General features: G+C 37.8%; 3 protein-coding genes across 5 annotated transcripts in view; 2 read left to right on the forward strand and 1 right to left on the reverse strand.

The window, feature by feature from the left end:
* The window catches only part of CFAP210 (cilia and flagella associated protein 210), a 38322-nt gene extending 23235 nt beyond the window's left edge, over nt 1–15087 (reverse strand). For 2 of the 3 annotated variants that reach the window (XM_025460100.3, XM_049106250.1), the window contains exons 1-3: nt 14928–15087; nt 3982–4208; nt 36–209 (exon numbers count right to left, since the gene is read on the reverse strand). In XM_025460100.3, coding sequence (XP_025315885.1) covers nt 36–209; nt 3982–4208; nt 14928–14985 — 459 coding nt within the window. In that variant the 5' untranslated portion in view covers nt 14986–15087. The remainder of the gene's footprint in view (nt 1–35; nt 210–3981; nt 4209–14927) is intronic. The other variant, XM_049106251.1, reaches the window with a different exon arrangement.
* Nucleotides 15088–17935: 2848 nt separating this feature from the next.
* PHOSPHO2 (phosphatase, orphan 2) lies at nt 17936–21160 on the forward strand. Its single transcript, XM_025460102.3, has 2 exons — nt 17936–18076; nt 20395–21160. The coding sequence occupies exon 2, from the start codon at nt 20421–20423 to the stop codon at nt 21144–21146; it is 726 nt and encodes a 241-aa protein (XP_025315887.1). The 5' UTR covers nt 17936–18076; nt 20395–20420; the 3' UTR covers nt 21147–21160.
* KLHL23 (kelch like family member 23) overlaps nt 17937–22314 on the forward strand; it is a 36694-nt gene continuing 32316 nt past the window's right edge. The window contains exon 1 of the mRNA XM_049106253.1: nt 17937–18076. The gene's annotated coding sequence lies outside the window, so the exon portion shown is untranslated. The remainder of the gene's footprint in view (nt 18077–22314) is intronic.

The following is a 22314-nucleotide window of genomic DNA, read 5'->3' on the forward strand; positions in this document are numbered from 1 at the left end:
ATATATACAGAAATGCAAGAAAACCCAAGTAGTACATGAAAGTTTTTCACTCTTTCTGTCTGGTAAAACTGATATTGCTTTGCATATTCAATAGCCTTTTTTCTTTCTCCTTGTTTGTATATTTCTTCCTCCACATCAAGAATTTGTCTTTCTGCCTCTGTTTCTTCATCACGCTTCTTTTTGGCTTCAAGTTTCTGTTCTTTCATCCCCTGAAAAAAGAAAAAAGCAGTCTTCTGTTTTCATTTTTCAATTTAATTTCAAAATTGAATTTTCATTATGAGTTTTTATTGTATCTGCATATATCATTAATAAATAAGACAGGTTACACTTACAAGCTAATATTTTAATTGAATTTTTTTGGTAGGTAACATGTTCACATGGTTAAAAATCCCAAAATATTATAAAGGTATACAGTGAAGCTCTCCCTCTAATCCTAACTTCCATCAACAATCTCTAAGATAACCGCTATTATTAGTTTCTTATATTTTCTTCCAAAGTTCCTTGCCATATTTACATTAAAAAACATATGTATTACTACTTTTATTCCTTTAAAAAATCAACAGCAGCATACTTACATGCTCTTCTAAACCTATAAGGAGTCTAATGTGTCATATTGGATGAAATCTCTCTTCTTTATGGGTCATACTTTCCATGTCTTAAGAAAACTTTACCCTAAAATCCTGAAGATGTTCTATGATTTATTTTAAATTTCTACTGTTGTACTTTTCACATCTGGGTCTTTCATTCAGCTGAAGTTCATTTTTGTATATTCTATATCCTAAGGATATAATTTCAACTCTCCATATGCCAATTAACTCAGTATTAGTGATAGGATTCCCAATCCTTTCCCTTCTGACTTGAATGACATTTCTATCATATGTCAAGTTACTATAACATGGATAGTTTCTAGGCTCTCAATTCTGATCTATGACTTTGTCAATCTTTGTGTCCATAAAACAGTTCTTAATACTACATTGCTACCACATTTACTATATTTCTTCTTATTCTTTTACAACCATGGAGATATAAAGTGTTATGTATAGTATGCTACTTCTGTCTATATATATGGTATATTCCACTCCTCCATGTCTTTATGGACCAGTGACTTGTCTAAAGTAAATTTTAAAGTGTAATTTACATACCTCCTTTTTAGTGTACAGTTTTACAAATGCATAATTGCTTATAGAACAGTTCCATCCTCTCCAAAAATATTCTCATTCCCTGATAAACCAACCACTCCCCCCATCTGCAGTCCCTGGCAACCACTGATCTGTTTTCTTTCCCTATACTTTTGCCTTTTTCAGAATGTGATATATGTAACATATGATATTAGTTACAATATAATTTATCCCTCTTCTAGGGACACCTGGGTGGCTCAGTGGTTGAGCATCTGCCTTCAGTTCAGGGCATGATCCCAGGGTCCTAAAATCAAGTCCCACATCGGGCTCCCTGAGAGGAGCCTGCTTCTCCCTCTATGTATCTGCCTCTCTCTGTGTATCTCTTATTAATAAATAAATAAAGTCTTAAAAAAATTTATCCCTCCTCTAGAAAAAAGAATAAATTATGAATACTGTTTCTAAAGCAAGGTAGTACAAGCTTTTTGTGTCCCTTCCCACAACTAGGAAAAAATATTTTTGAATCTAATATCTAATAAAGGACTTGTATTCAGATATATATATATATATATATATATATAGATATATATAGATATATATTTAAAGATTTATTTATATATTTATTCATGAGAGACAGAGAGAGAGAGGCAGAGACACAGGCAGAGGGAGAAACAGGCTCCCGGCAGGGAAGGGAGCCTGACATGGGACTCGATCCAGGGTCTCCAGGATCACTCCCTGGGCCAAAGGCGGCGCTAAATCGCTGAGCCACCCGGGCTGCCCCTTCAGAATATATTTTTAAAATTCTGGGGCACTTGGGTGACAGTTGGCTAAGCCTCTACCTTCGGCTCAGGTCAGGATCTTGAGGTCCTGGGACTGAGTCCCATATTCATCTCCCTTCTCAGCAGGGAGTCTGCTTCACTCTCTCCCCCTGCTCCTCCCCCGTGCTCCAGCTCTCTCTCTCTCTCAAACAAATAATAAGAAATCTTTATAAAAAGCATATATTTTAAAAATTCCCTAAACTCAATAATAAGAAAACAAATCCCATTTATTTTTTGAAAGATTTAATTATTTATATTAGTGAAAGAGACACAGAGCCAAGGGGAGGCAGAGGGAGAGAGAGAATCTCAAGCTGACTCTGAACTGAGCATGGAGCCTGACTTGGAGCTTGCTTCTACAACCCTGAGATCACAACCTGAGCTGAAACCAAGAATCAAACACTCAACTGACTGAGCCACCGAGGTGCACTAAAACAAACCCCATTTAAACATGGGCAAAGGGATCCCTGGGTGGCTCAGCAGTTTAGTAGCTGCCTTTGGCCCAGGGTATGATCCTGGAGTCCCGGGATGGAGTCCCACATCGGGCTCCCTGCATGGAGCCTGCTTCTCCCTCTGTCTGTGTCTTTACCTCTCTCTCTCTGTCCCTCTCATGAATAAATAAATAAAATCTTTTAAAAAAAATGGGCAAAAGATTTGAATAAACACTTCACCAAAGAAGATATACAACAGAAAATAAGTTCATGAAAAGATATTCAGAATCATTGTAATTAGTGAAATTTCAATTAAAACTATAGTTTGATACTATTTTACACCTATTAGAACGTCTATAATTAAAAAGACTGACCATAGCAAGTTGGCAAGAATGTGGAGAGAACCGAACATTTACACACTTCTTATGGGAGTGTAAAATTACAACTACTTTTGAAAACAGTTGGGAAGTTTCTAAAATTAAATATGCAACCATTATATTATTCAGCCATTCTACCAAGATACTTACCCAAGAGAAGTGAAAGCATATGTCCACCAATAGACTCATACATGAATGTTATATGCAGCTTTTATTTATAATAGCCAAAACCTGGAAACAGCTCATATATTAACTTTTGGTTGATGCCAAAACCATCAACAATTAACTGATAAACTGTAGTAGGTCCATACAATGGAATACTTCTACTCAGCAATAAAAATGAACGAACACCTCCAGACACGTCCCTGTGGGGCCCTGCACAGGCTGGGGGGTCAGGGGTGCGCTTGGGGAGCAGAGTCACCCCCATCACCTGCCGCCCTAAGTAAAGTGATGACGCACCAGAAAAAAAAAATGAATGAACAATTGCTACACCCAACAACATGAAGGAATTTCAAAATAATTGTGTTGAATGAAATTTACAATAGAAAGCAGATGAGGGCAGGGGCACCTGGGTGGCTCAGGCAGTTAAGTGACAGACTCTTGATTTCAGCTCAGGTCATGATCTCAGGGTTGTGAGATTGAGCCTTGAATCTGGCTCTGTGCTCAGCAGTGAGTCTGCTTGAGATTCTCTCTCCTCTTCCTCTGTCCTTCCCCCTACTTATGTGTGCACAAGTGCATTCTCTTTCTCTCTCTCAAATAAATAAACTTAAAAAAAAAAAAAAAACAAAGAAAGCAACCAGATCAGGGCACCTTGCTGGCTCAGTTAATGGAGCATACAAATGGGGTTATGAGTTTGAGCCCCAAGTGTAGGTGTAGAGATTACTTAAAAATAAAATCTTGAACACAAAAAGAAAGAAAGCAGATCAATTGCCTGGAGACAGGCAAAGAGTGGGGAAGAGTGAGAAGGAGTAAATCAAGTAAGAGGAAACTTTGGGTGATGAGAATGTTCATTATATGAACATTATAATGATGGTTTCAGGGATGTGTAAATATGTCAAAACTTACCAAATTGTATACTTTAAATATGTCTTACTGTATGTCATTTCTCTTAAATAAAGCTGTTAAAAATGTGTTTCAAAGCATTTTTATGATATTTTACATGCAAAAAAATATTTATAAAGGGGTACTAAGAAACAAGAGTGAGTCTTTGGTGCATGTGTACTCCTGGGTGATTAATACTTACTGCATATGTATTAGTCCAATGTTTTACTACTTCTTGGGATCGGAAATGCATTTCTTTCTTTGCCTTTCTCTCTGCACGAAGACATGCTGCTTTTCTTGTCAAATTGTCAAGGCTATCTCGAATCCTTTTCCACTCATTGTGTGGAATTATGGTAACCTGCCGGAGATCTACCGTGCTAGGCAGAAGAGGTGGGTGGAGAGTCTGATCTTCTTCAGAGTTCTTTATTTCTAATAAATTTTAAAAAATGACTATTAAAGACTTTCAAGAGTTTAACATTTTTTCTCAGACATTTCTATAGTATCATGATATCTGGAAATTGTTTTATTTTTTTTTTAAGATTTTATTTATTCAGGAGAGACAGAGAGAGAGAGAGACAGAGAGATAGAGAGGCGCAGAGACACAGGAAGAGGGAGAAGCAGGCTCCATGCAGGGAGCCTGACGTGGGACTCGATCCAAGGTCTCCAGGATCAGGCCCTGGGCTGAAGGCGGCACTAAACCACTGAGCCACACAGGCTTCCCCTGGAAATTGTTTTAAATAATAATTTTATTCTTGCTATTTTAAGAACATTAAGATTAAATGGAAAGTATATAAGAACTTGAAATCAAAAGATAGTCATTCCTTGGTACTTAGGCAAGTCATTCAACTTTTTGGAAACTCAATATCAACATCTTTAAAGTTGAGATCAATAATACCTACCCCAACAAGTTGTTATTAAAGCTTTTTTTCAAAATTGACCAAGTAGTAGTCTATAAATGGATAATTTGGGGGATGTTCATCTATTTAAGTTGTAGACATCATGACTAACTCTATTCAACTCTTTCCTGAGTAACAGCAATGTAATCTGGACAACTAACTACAGTCTCAAGTGGGCCTCATTAGTTTAAGAATAATTGCATCTCCCTTGCCAATAATTATTTCTGTAATATGCAAATAAAAGGAAAAGAGATTTATTTGAGACTTTTAGAAAAGTTCCTTCTTGTTCTTCTGGGAGAGACGTCTGAGAGTGACTCTTTAACTAGATATGAACAGGAAGCATGAAGAACAGAAAGGCAACCATCCTATGACCACAAAAGGAAATAGCCTTACAATGAAATTTATTACTGTGAACCACAAAGGGAAAACAAAGGAGGACCGAGGGGAATGAGGATCTCATTGTGATGCTAAATCAATCAGACCTGAAGCCTGGAGTTCCTGTTATATGAGCAGATAAATTTCCTTATTTTTAAACATGATTGAGTTGGGTATTCTATAGGAATTAAAAAGCATCCTAAATGAACATACCATATATGAACTATGTAAATCTAGGCAAAACTATTTAACTCTCTAATTCCTTAATTGCAAAATGGAGATACTAATAGGACCTACTTTATGTGGTTGGTGTGAGAATTAAATGAAGTTATGTTTGTAAAAAACTTAGAATAGGGGTGGCACACAGTATATTCTCAATAAATATCAGCTATTATTATGTTTACTATTTTTATTAGATTAATGAAACTGCAGTACAGAGAAAAGCAGAAGCAAGAAATCACATGGCACCAGAAAGAGATAAAGATACCAAGAAAAAAGCTGCCACAATCAACTAGTGTCTTCTTGGGGTTTGCATTAAGGTTGATGGGATTGAGAAATTGGTTGCTAAAGTAAAGTAAGAGTTTAGAACCACAGGTACCATCTTGTCTATCACATATCAAGTCTCTGCCTACAGAATAAAGCTAAACAAACCTGGGAAGAAGTTAGAATAGTGTTCTGGATCAAGTTATACCTAAATTCCAAGCTCTATGAGCCAAAATACTCCCCTCTTGTTTTAACTATTATGAGTTTGATTAGTCACTTGTAACCAAAGAGTCCTGACAAATAAATACATCCTTGTAACAAGTTTCCTTTGTTTTGCCTAAATTGCTATGAAAGGCTAACTAAACAAAGGCTACTAGGTTAAACCATTTACCTTTTGATTAACATATTGTTAAGCATATTGATATCTTTTTCTTGTGACAAAAACTTTTAAGATCTACTCACTCCCTTAGCAAGTTTCAATCATGCAATACAGTACTATTAACTATAGTTACCACACTGTACATCACATCCTCAGGACTTATTTTATAACTGCAAATCTGTACCTTTCGACCCCCTCTTCATCATTTCTCCCACTGCCCACTTCCTGCCATCCATCTGTTCTCTGTATCTACGAGCTTGTTTTTTGGGAGAGTTTTGTGGAGTTTTTGTTTTTGTTTTACATTCTGCATATAAGTGACTTCATACTGTATTTGTCTTTCTCTGTCGGACATTTCTCTCAGCATATTGCCCTCAAAGTCCATGTTATTGCAAATAGCAAGATTTTATTCTTTTTTGTGTCTAAATAATATTCTATTATATATATAAACCATATTTTCTTTATCCATTCGTCCATCAATAGACACTTAGGTTATTCCCATATCCTGACTTGTAAATAATGCTGCGTAAATACCACTTCAAATTACTGTCTTCATTTTCTTTGGGTAAGTACCCAGAAGTGGAACTCCTGGGTCAGATGATAATTCTATTCATAATTTTTTGAGGAACCTCCATACTGTTTTCAATAGTGGCTGCACAAATTTACATTCCCCAAAACAAGGAGGACAAGGCTTCCCTTTTTCCAACATCCTCATGAACATTTATTTCTTATCTTTTTGAGAATAGCCATTCTAACAACCATTCTAATAGCCACCATTTATTGTGGTTTGACCCAGTTTTTTAAAATCTAAAAGAATTTAGTTTCTTCATATTTGTGAATTCTCCAAATTTCTATTATTGATTTCTAATATCATTCCACTGGCTTTGAAGAATACATTTGGTATGATTTCCATCCTTTTAAGTGTATAAAGGCATGTTTTATGGCCTGTCATGTGGCTTATCCTGAAGAATGTTTCATGTACATTTGAAAGAATAGATATTCTGCTCTTGTTGGGTGTAATGTTCTATTGATATGTTAGACCTTGTTGGTTTATCACAGTAAGTCATCTATTTCCTCTTCGGTCTCCTGTGTAGTAATTCTGTACCTAATTGAAATGCGGTATTGATGTCTCCAACTATTATTGTGCTAATTCTCCCTTCAATTCTGTCAGTTTTTGCTTCATGTGTTTTGGGGCTCTGATGACAGATGCATATATGTTTATAATTATTATATCTTCTTGATGAATTGATCAATAATCAATCAGTATAAAATGTTCTTTATCTCTAAATTTTTATCTTAAAGTCTATTCTGATATTATTACAGCCCCTCCAGCTCTCTTTTTTGAATACTGTTTGCATGATGTATCTTTATTCATCTTTTTAACTTCAATCTATTTATGTCTTTGAATCTACAGTGAGTCTCTTGTAGACAACAGACAGTTGAATAATGATTTCTTAAATCTGGTCTGCCAGTCCGTATTTTCACTGAAGTGTTGAACTGACTTATATTTAATGTAACTACTAGTAAGGTAAAATTTATGCCTACCATTTTGATATTTGTTTTCTATACATCTTTTTTTTTAAGATTTATTTATTTATTTATGACAGACATAGAGAGAGAGAGAGAGGCAGAGACACAGGAGGATGGAGAAGCAGGCTCCATGCTGGGAGCCCGACGTGGGACTCGATCCCGGGACTCCAGAATCGCACCCTGGGCCAAAGGCAGGCGCTAAACCGCTGAGCCACCCAGGGATTCCCTGTTTTCTATACATCTTATGGCTTTTTTGTTTCTTTATGCTTTCAAAAGAGCCTTTTTCTGTTAAATATTTTCCACTGTACCATTTTAATTACCTTGTCCATTTTTTACTGTAATTTTTGTGGTTTTCTTATAGTGGTTACCTTGGGAATTATGATAACACCTTAGTTTATCATAATCTAGTTCAGATCAATACCACATTTTCAATGGTTCCCAAAAACTCTTTTCATATACAGTTCCAGTTTCTCACCTCCCTTTGTGCTACTGTAATACATTATACGCCCATAAACACAGAATTATAATTATTTCTTTTGCAATTGTCTTTTAAATCAGAAGAAAAAAATTACAAATACACTCATGCGGTCTTTTATATTTACTTATGTAGTTACCTTAATTGGTAACTTCATGTGAATTTGAATTAGTCTAACTCTTCTTTCATTTCACACTGAAATGTGAAAGGGCTCCTTTTTTGTAGGGTAGGTCTACTAGCAATAAATTTGTTGTTTTTATTTACCTGGAAATACTTTAAAAGTTGTCTTAGATATAAAATTCTCTAAGTCTTTTTCTCTCAATACCTTGAATAGGTCAACCTGCTGCCTTCTGGCCTCCATAGTTTCTTTTTCTTTAAAGATTATTTATTTATTTATTTATTTAATTATTTATTTATTTATTTGACAGAGAGAGGGAGAGAAAGCACAAGCAAGGGGAGCGGCAGAGAGAGAGAGGGAGAAAGCAGGCTCCCTGTGCAGGGAGCTGACAGGGGGCTCAATCAATCCCAGGACCCTGGGACCTGAGCCAAAGGCAGATGCTTAACTGACTAAGCCACCCAGGTACCCCTGGTCTCCATAGTTTTCTTTTTTTCTTTTTTTAAGATTTTATTTATTTATTTATGAGAGACACACACAGACAGAGGCAGAGACACAGGCAGAGGAAGAAGCAGGCTCCATGTGGGGAGCCTGACGTGGGACTCGATCCCAGGTCTCAGGATCAGGCCCTGGGCTGAAGGCGGCGCTAAACCGCTGAACCACACGGGCTGCCCCTCTCCATAGCTTTCTTAGGAGAAACCAGCTAGTAATCTTATTGAGGCCTGTTTGTATGTGTTGCAGTGTTTCTCTCTTGCTTCTTTCAAGATTATCTTTGCTTTTTGTCTTTTTACAGCTTGATCATGATATTTCTAGTTCTGGATCTTTTTGAGTTTATCCTAGTTAGGGGATCAATGAGCTCTTTAATATGTAGATTAAAGTTTTTCATCAAATATGTGAAGTTTACAATCATTATTTCTTCAAATATTTTCTACTTCTTTCTCTCCTCTTCTTCTAAGACTCAAATTATATGTATGTTGGTATACTTGTTGGTGCCCTACATTTCTCTGAGGATCTACTCATTTTTATTTTTTTAAAGATTTATTTATTCAGAGAGAGAGAGAGAGAGAGAGAGAGAGACTGAGAGGCAGAGACACAGGCAGAGGGAGAAGCAGGCTCCAAGCAGGGAGCCCGATGTGGGACTCGATCCCGAAACTCCAGGATCACATCTTGGGCTGAAGGCGGCGCCAAACCACTGCGCCACCGGGGCTGCCCGGATCCGCTCATTTTTATTCATTCTTTTTTCTTCCTATCCCTTAGACTGGACAATCTCAATCAACATTTCATGGAATTTGGGCAGCCCCAGTGGCTCAACGGTTTGGCGCCGCCTTCAGCCCAAGGTGTGATCCTGGAAACTCGGGATCGAATCCCACGTCGGGCTCCCTGCATGGAGCCTGCTTCTCCCTCTGCCTGTGTCTCTGCCTCTGTGTGTCTCTCATGAATAAATAAATAAATAAAGTTAAAAAAAACATTTCATGGAATTTTTCCTCTGCAAGCTCAAATCTGCTATTGAGACCCTTTAGTGAATTTTTCATTTAAACTATTGTGCTTTCAACTCAAAAATTTCTATTTGGTTTCTGTTTATAACTTCTTTTCTTTTTCTTTTTTTATAATAAAGATATCACCTATTTATTTGAGAGAGAGAATGAGCTGGGGAGAGTAGGAGAGGGAGAAGGAGAGGCCGATTCCCTGCCAAGCAGAGAGCTGGACTCCGCTCCATCCTAGAACCCTGAGATCATCACCTGAGCTGAAGGCAGAAACTTAACAGACTGAGCCACCCAGGTGTCCCTCTGTTTATAATTTCTCTCTATTGAAATGCTCTATTTTGTGAGACAGCATCCTTAATACTTTCCTGTAGTTCCTTGACAGTTCTTTGAACATATTTGCAATACCTATAAATTTACACAAGAAAATTGTTTAGGAAGTCTAATATCTGACTTCCTCAAGAACAGTTCCTGTTAAAACTTTTTTTCCTTTTTGGACCATAATTTCCTATTTCTTTGCATGCCTCATCATTTTAAATAATATGTGGCAAGTCCAAATGTCAGATTCCCCCTACACTCAAAGTTTGTTTTGTTTGGGGGTTTTTTGGTGGTGTGTTGTTGTTTTGTTTTGTTTTGTTTTTGGCAGTTGTGGTTTGTTTAGTGTTTTTCCTGAACTAAATCTGTAAAGTTTGTATTCTTTTTCTACTTGCCTATTGGAATTTCAGCTTGGTTAGTTTAAATGTCAGCTAATAATTAGATAGTTTCCTTAAATTAAATTAAATTTCCTTAAATAAATCTCCCAGACTTTGCCAAGAAAGTCTCTGTGACGGGTGGAACGTGACTTCAATGCTTAGGCAAGTAGTTTACAACTCTGTCTTAGTCTTTACTTTTTTTCTTGCATAGAGCCTCAAATTCAGCCAGAGATGAAAGCTTCATTCTCAGGTATTTCCTGGGCACGTGTATAGCACTCTGCACGCATTTGTCCTTCGGGATTCCCAGGAATAAGTAGGGAGCTTCTACCTTCTATAAACATCTCAGTTCCCAGGTAGTTTTTTTTTTTTTTTTTAAGTGTTTTGGTTAGCTTGTTGGCTTGTACCCAATACTTACCACTGTATCAGTCATCTGTGATGTTAAAAAAAAAAATTGCTACTGACCATTTTAACAAACATACCCCGTGAGCTCTGAGTCAGGTTAAATAAAGTCAAGCCTTGTGAGCAGTATTTTCCAGAGAACTCTGAGACAGATCAAGTGACAGTTATCTTAAAAAAGGGCTTTGGAGAGGATCCAATCTTGTTCCACCCCCTCCACAGGTTACTAAGCCAATAGATTTCACAGTAGTTTCAGTGGTTTTCTAGACTTCCATAGGACTAGGAGAAAAGTACGATATTAAAGCAAGTTAAAATGCCAAAAAACCTTATTGTTGTTACCAAGATTCAGCTATTTTTTCTGATAAACAGTCCTCAATTGTTGTAAGCCTTTGGTTAATTTCCTGATTTCTCAACGAAAAGTTGATTCTGACAATTTTTTGTCAGTGTTCTTTTTGATGAGGATTTTTGGAGATTCTTAATTCACCTTTCTGGCTGATGTCACTCCACTAAATCTTTAGATATTTTACAGATAGCTGTCTACATATCTGAACCTCTCTCCTACTTTTCACCCTCTTCTAAATGGAGATTACAGTTTAGCAGTGAGGCTCAGATGGTAACTTTTTAAAAATGTTTATTTATTTATAATCTCTACACCCAACTTGGGGCTCAAACTCATGACCTGGAGATCAAGAGTCACATGCTCAAGCTACTGAACCAGTCAGGTATCCTTCAGATGGTAACTTTTAGACTGAATGATGCAAAACATTATTTAACACCTATTAGATAAATCAGTCTTTTATTGTAGTACTGTGTATGTAAGAAAGTGAGTATGTGAGGTTCCTTGATAGTTCAGTTGGTTAAGTATCTGCCTTCGGCTCAGGTCATGATCCCAGGGTCCTAGGATTAAGCCCCACATCTGACTCCCTGCTCAGCAGAGAGCATGCTTCTCTCTCTCCCTCTGATTCTCACCTTGCTTGTGCTCTGTCAAATTAATAATCTTTTTTTTAAAAAAAGAGAAAGTGAGTATGTGACAGTAATTGTGTTTTTTCAATACATGTCCCAGGGATACGTCCTCCAACCTGTCAGAACCTTTCATGGCTACTTCATGAGTCCTTCATTATATAAATACCAGTAGAGTCCCCTGGTGGGATAGCAGCTGGCCCTCACTCTGCATCTGGCATAAAGAGGCTCCACTGCTACAGAAGCTCAGGCAATGACATGAAGACAGTCCAAATTCCCAAAGTTCAAGCGGTCACTATGACAACATTAATTGGGAATTTAAAGACTTAAAAAAACAAAATCACTGTAATTGCTAAAGAGTTCTTTAGATGTCCCCTTAGGCTACTTCTATTCAAAAATCAAAATTTTATAGAAGGTCATCTAGGTTACAATACCTAAGTAGCATTATTTTTTATACTCCTTCACTTTAGAGATGAGGAAATTGAGACATTTCCCAACCAAAAAAAAAAAAAAAAAGAAGAAAGAAAAAAGCAAGAAAGAAAGAAAGAAACACTCATAAAACAATCAATGTGATTCATCATATCAGCAAGAGAAAAACCAAGAACCATATGATCCTCTCATTAGATGCAGAGAAAGCATTTGACAAAATACAGCATCCATTCCTGATCAAAACTCTTCAGAGTGTAGGGATAGAGGGAACATTCCTCGACATCTTAAAAGCCATTTACGAAAAGCCCACAGCAAATATCATTCTCAATGGGGAAGCACTGGGAGCCTTTCCCCTAAGATCAGGAACAAGACAGGGATGTCCACTCTCACCACTGCTATTCAACATAGTACTGGAAGTCCTAGCCTCAGCAATCAGACAACAAAAAGACATTAAAGGCATTCAAATTGGCAAAGAAGAAGTCAAACTCTCCCTCTTCGCCGATGACATGATACTCTACGTAGAAAACCCAAAAGTCTCCACCCCAAGATTGCTAGAACTCATACAGCAATTTGGTAGTGTGGCAGGATACAAAATCAATGCCCAGAAATCAGTGGCATTTCTATACACTAGCAATGAGACTGAAGAAAGAGAAATTAAGGAGTCAATCCCATTTACAATTGCACCCAAAAGCATAAGATACCTAGGAATAAACCTAACCAAAGAGGGAAAGGATCTATACCCTAAAAACTATAGAACACTTCTGAAAGAAATTGAGGAAGACACAAAGAGATGGAAAAATATTCTATGCTCGTGGATTGGCAGAATTAATATTGTGAAAATGTCAATGTTACCCAGGGCAATTTACACGTTTAATGCAATCCCTATCAAAATACCATGGACTTTCTTCAGAGAGTTAGAACAAATTATTTTAAGATTTGTGTGGAATCAGAAAAGACCCCGAATAGCCAGGGGAATTTTAAAAAAGAAAACCATATCTGGGGGCAGCACAATGCCAGATTTCAGGTGGTACTACAAAGCTGTGGTCATCAAGACAGTGTGGTACTGGCACAAAAACAGACACATAGATCAATGGAACAGAATAGAGAACCCAGAAGTGGACCCTGAACTTTATGGTCAACTAATATTCGATAAAGGAGGAAAGACTATCCACTGGAAGAAAGACAGTCTCTTCAATAAATGGTGCTGGGAAAATTGGACATCCACATGCAGAAGAATGAAACTAGACCACTCCCTTTCACCATACACAAAGATAAACTCAAAATGGATGAAAGATCTAAATGTGAGACAAGATTCCATCAAAATCCTAGAGGAGAACACAGGCAACACCCTTTTTGAACTCGGCCACAGTAACTTCTTGCAAGATACATCCACGAAGGCAAAAGAAACAAAAGCAAAAATGAACTATTGGGACTTCATCAAGATAAGAAGCTTTTGCACAGCAAAGGATACAGTCAACAAAACTAAAAGACAACCTACAGAATGGGAGAAGATATTTGCAAATGATGTATCAGATAAAGGGCTAGTTTCCAAGATCTATAAAGAACTTCTTGAACTCAACACCAAAGAAACAAACAATCCAATCATGAAATGGGTAAAAGACATGAAGAGAAATTTCACAGAGGAAGACATAGACGTGGCCAACATGCACATGAGAAAATGCTCAGCATCACTTGCCATCAGGGAAATACAAATCAAAACCACAATGAGATACCATTGTGAGACACCAGTGAGAATGAGGAAAATTAACAAGGCAGGAAACCACAAATGTTGGAGAGGATGTGGAGAAAGGGGAACCCTCTTGCACTGTTGGTGGGAATGGGAACTGGTGCAGCCACTCTGGAAAACTGTGTGGAGGTTCCTCAAAGAGTTAAAAATAGATCTGCCCTACGACCCAGCAATTGCACTGTTGGGGATTTACCCCAAAGATTCAGATGCAATGAAACGCCGGGACACCTGCACCCCGATGTTTCTAGCAGCAATGGCCACAATAGCCAAACTGGAAGGAGCCTCGGTGTCCATCGAAAGATGAACGGATAAAGATGTGGTTTATGTATACAATGGAATATTCCTCAGCCATTAGAAACAACAAATATCCACCATTTGCTTCAACGTGGATGGAACTGGAGGGTATTATGCTCAGTGAAGTCAGTCAATAGGAGAAGGACAAACATTATATGTTCTCATTCATTTGGGGAATATTAATAATAGTGAAAGGGAATATAAGGGAAGGGAGAAGAAATGTGTGGGAAATATCAAAAAGGGAGACAGAACATAGAGACTCCTAACTCTGGGAAACGAACTAGGGGTGGTGGAAGGGAAGGAGGGCGGGGGGTGGGGGTGAATGGGTGACGGGCACTGAGGGGGACACTTGAGGGGATGAGCACTGGGTGTTATGCTGTATGTTGGCAAAGTGAACACCAATAAAAAATAAATTTATTATAAAAAAGAAGAAGAAAGAAAGAAAGAAAGAAAAGAAAAGAAAAGAAAAGAAAAGAAAAGAAAAGAGATAAATTTCCATTAGAGACGTTCCTAAGGGCACAGTAGGTTCTCAGCACAGACAAGACTCTAGTGAAGTCATTGATATTTCCAAAAGATATTCCAAGTCACTCACGAATAACAAAAGCTTAAGGGAATTCAGTGAACACAACACTCTTGGAGCTGCCACTGCACACCTCGAGGCTGGTCACCTAGGAGTCTCTGACTCATCTTTTCTCCCCTCCTATTTGTGTGAACGTTTCCCACCTGCCCATTCATCTGAAGCCAAACCTGTGCATTTACTCAGAGCCCAACGATGCCCATGGGGCTGCTTTCGAGTTGGTGGAGCCCTTCTCAGAGAGTAACCAGAACTCCCATTCGGCCCCCCTGCCTCTTACCCCGCCCCCCCCCTCCCCGGGCCTGGATCGGCCAGGTCAGCTCACCTGTGTTTTCCCTCGCCCTCCCTACACCTCCACAGCGCCTTCCAACCCGCGCCAGCATCTCTGACGAGGCGTCGGGCACTCTGAGACTCGGCAAGGCGACGCCGACGCCGGGCGAGCAGGAATGTTTGCCGAAGCGCGCAGTCGCTTAGCAACGCCGCCGGAAGTGACGGCAGCCGCCGCCGAGGAACGGCGAACGCGCCGCAGCGGGGCCGTCGGGCTGGGAAAGCGGGACTGCGCCTGCGCGGGAAGTCGTGCGCCGGCGCGCGTGTCGGGTGCCCCTCAGGGGCAGGCTCCGGAACGAGGTCGGAGGGCAGAGCCTGCGGGAGCGGCCCCGGGTCCAGGACGGCTGCCGACGCGTGGTCCGGGTCCGTGAGGAGCCCTGGGGGCCCGGCCCGGCGCTCCGGTCCTCGTCCACTGGGCTCCTCACGGGGGATGACCCCCAGCGAGGTGCCTGCGCCTACGTCCGGGGCGGACCCTGCAGGTGTGTGGGAGAGCGAGGCCTGACTCGGTGTGTGCGGCCCACGGACCTGCTCGCGGGGGGGAGCTGGAGGGCAGAGGCCCCCCTTCCGTGGAAACGCCGAGGTTAATGGACAGAGAAATCGGTTTTTAAATACTTTGGTTTCGAAACCATGATCCAGGCTAGATGAAGCTTATATTAAAAAAGAAAATAAACAAACAAACAAAAAAACAAAAAAAAAACTTGGATATTGTCCCAGAACATTCATGTTAGGACCCTTAAGACGTTTTAAATTGCTTTGTAAATGCAGTATAGTAAAATGAAGGTATTTGTGGGACAAGTCAGACCACTGAGAACACAAAAATCTGTTAAAAGTGGATGCAGTCTTGGTTTCAAAAGACCCCCCCCCTTTCTGACACATCGAAGTACAATTTTTTTTTTTTTTTTTATCAGTTAGTTGGCTAGGGCACCTACACATTAGGCACCAAACTAGAGTAGAGTCGCTCAAATGAAAGGAGGTAACGATTTTTAATCACTAAAGTTCTAACACATAGTTGTGCTATTTTTCTTCAGGTTTTCTATCTGATGTTCCACCGTAATAATGCTGGTAAGTATGAAAGGACTAACAAAATATTTGTTGACGTAAGTTAGCTTATGCACATTGGTGAGGTTTTTTTTTTTTTTTTTGAAGCATAGTTTTATTTTTATTTTATTCTTAGAAATTATTTTTTTAAAGATTTTTATTTATTTATTCCTGAGAGAGAGAGGCAGAGACACACGCAGAGGGAGAAGCAGGCTCCACGCTGTGAGCCCGACGTGGGACTCGATTCCGGGTCTCCAGGCTCGCGCCCTGGGCTGAAGGCAGGCGCTAAACCGTTGAGCCACTGGGGCTGCCCAGAAGCATAGTTTTAAAAGTGTCAAGAGCTCGGGAAGGGCCAGAGAGATTTTATACTATTTGCACACTAACAATTTAGCTTGCCACAGTTTTGTGGAAGATGCAGAAATAAATGACATAGAGCCATGACACTGGACAAAATCTCAGCAGTTTTACCCCGCTTGCCACCTGGTGATGAAACGATCAGAAGTCACCTGCACGCGAGTGTGTTGCAATACTGCACAGGAACCTTGAGCTTAGGGAACCTTAATCTATTCTACTAGACAATAAGCATGCCTTTCGGGGTTTTTCACTACACGTAGGTTGAGACAATAGCCCAGAGCATAGAGCAGTGAATGGCTTGCCTGTAAAGCATGAAGAACCAATAGAGACCATGGAGAATTACCTCCCAACAAAAATTCACTGGAATTTTAACTAACTAGGTTACAGAAAGTATTGAATCATATAAAATTCAGTCTCAGTAATTTGCCAATTTGTCTGATATCATTCGACTTCCAACACCCAGTTCAACTAACCCATGGATGCTTACAGCTAAGTCTAGCTAGAGCTAGTTACTTCTCTCTCTGACTCCACTCCTTTGTTTTATTTTGTTGTGAAGTTAAGGTAGCATTTGCATTTTGATCTGAAACAAGAGTTTAAATTATTCTTTGGAAAAAATTATTACAAAATCAGTGTAGAAAAAGAATGCACGGCAGTTGAAGCACCCATGGTCCTACCACCGTACACAGACATTTTTTAAAACAAAAATGGGATTATACTGTACACACTGTTTAGTGATTTACTTGTATAAGTTGTACTAAAGATCTTAGCTTTTATTGTCTAAATAAATATTCCATTACCCGGCTATCACATATCTTATTTAACCAGTCCCCAGTTCTTGGATGTCTGTGCAGTTTCCAGTTTTCCTTATTGTAAAAAACACAGGTTATGTTTATATATATAAATGTTATGTTTATAGATATATAAAAACATTGCAGAGATGGCAAATATATACTGCTCATGCTTTTGGAGAGAATAATTAATAACTGCTTTTGGAATTTTAAACTGGATTCAAAATAGATTCACTTTTTTTTTTTTAGATTCACATTCTTTAAACTTTTGTGCACATCCTTAAGTTTTGGAGACATTTTTATTAAAGTATAGCACTAGGGGGGATCCCTGGGTGGCGCAGCGGTTTGGCACTTGCCTTTGGCCCAGGGCGCGATCCTGGAGACCCGGGATCGAATCCCACATCGGGCTCCCGGTGCATGGAGCCTGCTTCTCCTTCTGCCTGTGTCTCTGCCTCTCTCTCTCTCTCTCTCTCTCTGTGTGACTATCATAAATAAATAAAAAATAAAAAAAAATAAAGTATAGCACTAATCTTTAAAAGTTTATTGACAATAGAATGTAGTACTTATCTATTATTTAACAAGTAAAAAGGAAAAATGGAACCTGGAAATCTTAACATAATCAGCCTAACACTTGTGACTTTATCCACTGGATTAAAATGTATATTCATTGTAATCTTTGTTTAATCAAGATTTTGTTTCTCCCATTGCCAATAAGTGCCTTTCTAATGTAAGAGAAAACAGCGTAATTAGAAAACATAAATTTAAAAATATCTTAAATACTTTTAATTTTAGGAGTTAAGAAGTCTCCGTTTCTTTGCTCCAAACCGGAAGACTTTGTTTCCTGCATATAGAGTAGGAGTAATGTTGGTTAGAAACTGGCTGGTGTTTAAAGGTGAAGATTGTCTTGACTGTTTAACCTAAGCCCTATTCTGAAGTAAAAATAACTGTCTTGGAAATACTAAGTTGGGTAAGTTGGTTTTTTTTTTTGGGGGGGGTTTTTTTTTTTTTTTTTGGTAAGTATTTTTAATAAAGGTTTATGTTGAATGGTGATAAAAAACTACTAGAAAAAGATCTGAAATGTTAAAAAGTATATTTTCAGATAGAAATACTCAACAGCAGAACTATGTTAATTTCAGGTTTATGATCTATCTTATTATTTTGAGGTTAATAAATAGTTTAGGAATTTGGGCAACTTTTGGCTCCTTAAGTATCAGCCTGAGACAGTTTTCAACCAGCGAGTTACATTTAAATTTTTTTTTAAATTTTGTATAAATTCAGAATACTTGAAAAGCATGTGTAATTTAAAGTGTGCCTAGAGTGCAATACTAATGTGTTTGTCAACTATGCCTTATTGCTATTTGTTACATTGTTTTTAGGACAGTGAATTCTGCACTTAAATTTCTAGGAGCCAGTTAGAGAGAATAGCTGGATTAGATAGTTAGAGTACAAGGATCCAGAGTATCAGAGTATTATGTACTGTGTCTCTAAATTCACAAAACAAGAGATACCCTTCTAGGTTAATCTCCAGATAGTCTAAATTGAGAGACATAGAATACTAACTCTTGTATGAGTCAACAAGCTCTATTCTCCATTTCACCTCCTAGATATCTACTCACCTACTGGATAAACCAACTGACTGAGCCACCCAGATCCCCCTTCCTAGTATTTATTTTAAACTGATTAATAGGGATGCCTGGGTGGCTCAGTGGTTAGGATCTGCCTCTGGCTCAGGGCATGATCCCTGGGTCCTGGGATCGAGTCCCACATCAGACTGCCTATTAGGAGCCTGCATCTCCCTCTGCCTGTGCCTCTCTCTGTGTATCTCTCATGAATAAATGAAATCTATTCTAAATTTAAAAATCTTAAGAAAACAAATAAACTGATTAATAAGTGGGACACCTGGCTGGCTCATTTGGAGGAGCATGAGACTCTTGATTTCAGAGTTGTGAGTTTGAGCCCCATGTTGGGTGTTGAGATTACAAAAAAATAAACTTAAAAAAAATAAAGTGATTAATAAACTTTAAATGTTTTATTTCTTAGACACTAGAGTATGGTACTTTAAGCCTGAACTTTGGAGTCAAGTGTACCGGAGTCCAAACTCCAGCTTTTCCATTTAACTAATACTTAACCAACTTAACTCATACTTAAGCTTTGGCTTATGTATCTTTAAGATGATAGTAATACTTTCTACTTGATAGGGTTATGAAGTTAAGTGAGATGATGAAATTGTAAAGTTCTTAGTCTAGTGCCTGGTATATTATGATATCTTTAAAAGTGTTAGTTACTCTTTAAAAAAATATTTTTTTGTTGTTTACACACAGTAATTATAGCTTCTCTTGGGTTTCTTTATAACTGTGTTTTTTTACAGATGGATAATTTTTATTCATAGCATCTGTTGACCAGTTTAGTTTTTCTTTTTCTCAAGGAAAACTAAGGTCATTTATAAGAGGGTCACTTATATTTAATGACCTTCATTATCATTTAATGAAAACAAAGAATTAAGTGTCATATAAGCAATGTGACTTTTCACACATACCCAGATTATTTGGTACTCCAGACTGAACTATCTTAGAAAATAAAAATAAATTTGAAAATTGTTAACAAAAGTTACTTATAGTCTGGAAGGATGGAACTGGTGCCAAGTTTAAGTAATTTGTTTAGAATTTCAAATACACCATAAGCAACCATTTAGTTGTAACACTGGCATTAATGATTTCAAGCTAAATACCTTTTTAGGAAGATTATTCAAATTTTGTAAGATTTCATAGTGTTAAATTTGGTAGAATTTAGGTCAGTATACAGAGGATTTATTTTATATTATACATAGCCTGTTAGTTTATATATGGATTATTGTAAATATTTTAAACTAATAAATTTGTGATTGATAATTTAAAGAAAATAAGAATGATTAGCCAGGCTACTTTTTTCTGTCATGTTTTATAATTTTTCTAAATTAGACTGTAAGGGAATAATTATTTCACTACTCTCATTGGCTTAATCTGTAGTTTAATTCTGAGTGCTCAAAAAATCATCCTCACAGGAACACAGTAATACTGTGAATATCCTTTTGGATATTCTATTTCCATTTATTTAAAATACTCAAATATGAACTTTGCTTCTTAGGAAAAAGTAATTAAATGGTGGTCTTAAATGCTTAATCGTTTTAACTTTTTTATATTAGGCCTTTATTTTAGCAGATTAACACTCAGCAATGTTTGTTAAATAAGTGTAATAGCTAGATATGTAAAACAGTATGTTTAGGAAACAATATTTCTTCTTTTTCAGGGTAACCCAGATTTGCTTTTGGAACCATGAAAATTTTGCTCGTTTTTGACTTTGACAATACAATCATAGATGATAATAGTGACACCTGGATTATACAGTGTGCTCCAGAGAAAAAGCTTCCTATTGAACTACAAAATTCTTATAAGAAAGGATTTTGGACAGAATTTATGGGCAGAGTCTTTAAGTATTTGGGAGATAGAGGTGTAAGAGAAGATGAAATGAAAAGAGCAGTGACATCAATGCCTTTCACTCTAGGGATGGTGGAACTTTTGAACTTTATAAGAAGGAACAAGGATAAATTTGACTGCATCATTATTTCAGATTCAAATTCAGTCTTCATAGATTGGGTTTTAGAAGCTACCAGTTTTCATGATGTGTTTGATAAAGTGTTTACAAATCCTGCAGCTTTTGATAGTAATGGTCATCTCACTGTGGAAAATTATCATGCTCATTCTTGCAACAGGTGCCCAAAAAACCTTTGCAAAAATGTAGTTTTGGTAGAATTTGTAGATAAGCAGTTACAACAGGGAATAGATTATACACGAATTGTTTATATAGGTGATGGTGGAAATGATGTCTGCCCAGTAACTTTTTTGAAGAAGAATGATGTTGCCATGCCACGGAAAGGTTATACTTTACAGAAAACTCTTTCCAGAATGTCTCAAAATCTTGAACCTATGGAATCTTCTGTTATAGTTTGGTCCTCAGGTGTTGAAATAATTTCTTATTTACAATTTCTAATAAATGAGTAACATGCCAACAAGGAGTAATATGGTGTGTATCGGTTAAGGTTAGGTACAGCAACATAAAACTAAAACCCCAAATGCCAGTGGATTTTTTTTAAAAAGCGTTTTTTTTTTCCCCCTCTCACTTAAAAGAATTTCAGAGGTAAGTAACACAAGGCTGCTGTGGTGCTCTAGCAACCTCAGCACTTGGCTTCTATCTCACATTCCAAGATTGCTGCTCAAGCTCTTTCCCTTACATCAACACTAGCCAGCAAAGGAGAGGGCAGTAAGTAAGTGAGAAGTTTGCACCCTCACTTAATTTTCTTTGGCCAAGGCTTAGTCATGGTCACCCCATCTAATGGTGAGGAAGGATGAAAAATACAGCTTTTATTCCAGATGATCAGATGCCTGGGGAAAAATTGAGGGGAAAAAGAGTACTGGATTGAGGTGGGTGCAATTAGTGCCTCTGCCAAATGTGGTTGATAGATTGTATTTTTGAATTTATTCCCAGAGAGAGTAGTCCTATATTATACTTTCTTAGATGCTTATTTCAAAAGCGTATCTAGTAGTTACAGATCTTAAAAACAAACCTGATACTTTATTCACATAAGAATAAAAAATTCCCAAATATATATAATCTCCTATTTTCAAATAGGTATTTTTTTTAAAGATTTATTTATATTTATTTGAGAGAGGGCATGAACAGGGGAAGGACAGAGAAAGAATCCTTGAGCAGATTACCCACTTAGTGCCAATCAGGACCCTGACATCATGATCTGAGCCAAAACCAAGAGTCAGTCACTCAACCAACTGAGCCACCCAGGCACCCCCTAAGTCAGGATTTTATAGATAGGGATGAAGTATCTATCTCTGAAGTTTTTGCAAATTTCAGATTTTCCTTTTTGAAATGAGGTAACAGCATTCTTCAAATATTTTAAATTTATGTCAGCATCACAGACTATAATCCCAGTATCCTAGTTTAGTCAGTATGTTATTTCTGTTTAGCAACATAGGGCTTGAACTCACAACTCTAAGATTGAGAGCTGATCTCAGCGATCAAGAGTCAGAGCTTAACTGAGCCAAACAGGAGCCCCATTTTGTTGTTGTTTTTCTTTTTATTCAATTGAAGTTTAGTTGATACTGGGTTACATTAGTTTCGGGTGTACAACATAGTGATTGGACAAGTTTATATGTT

Source organism: Canis lupus, chromosome 36 (assembly GCF_003254725.2).
Source record: "Canis lupus dingo isolate Sandy chromosome 36, ASM325472v2, whole genome shotgun sequence".
Taxonomy (NCBI): Eukaryota; Metazoa; Chordata; class Mammalia; order Carnivora; family Canidae; genus Canis; species Canis lupus.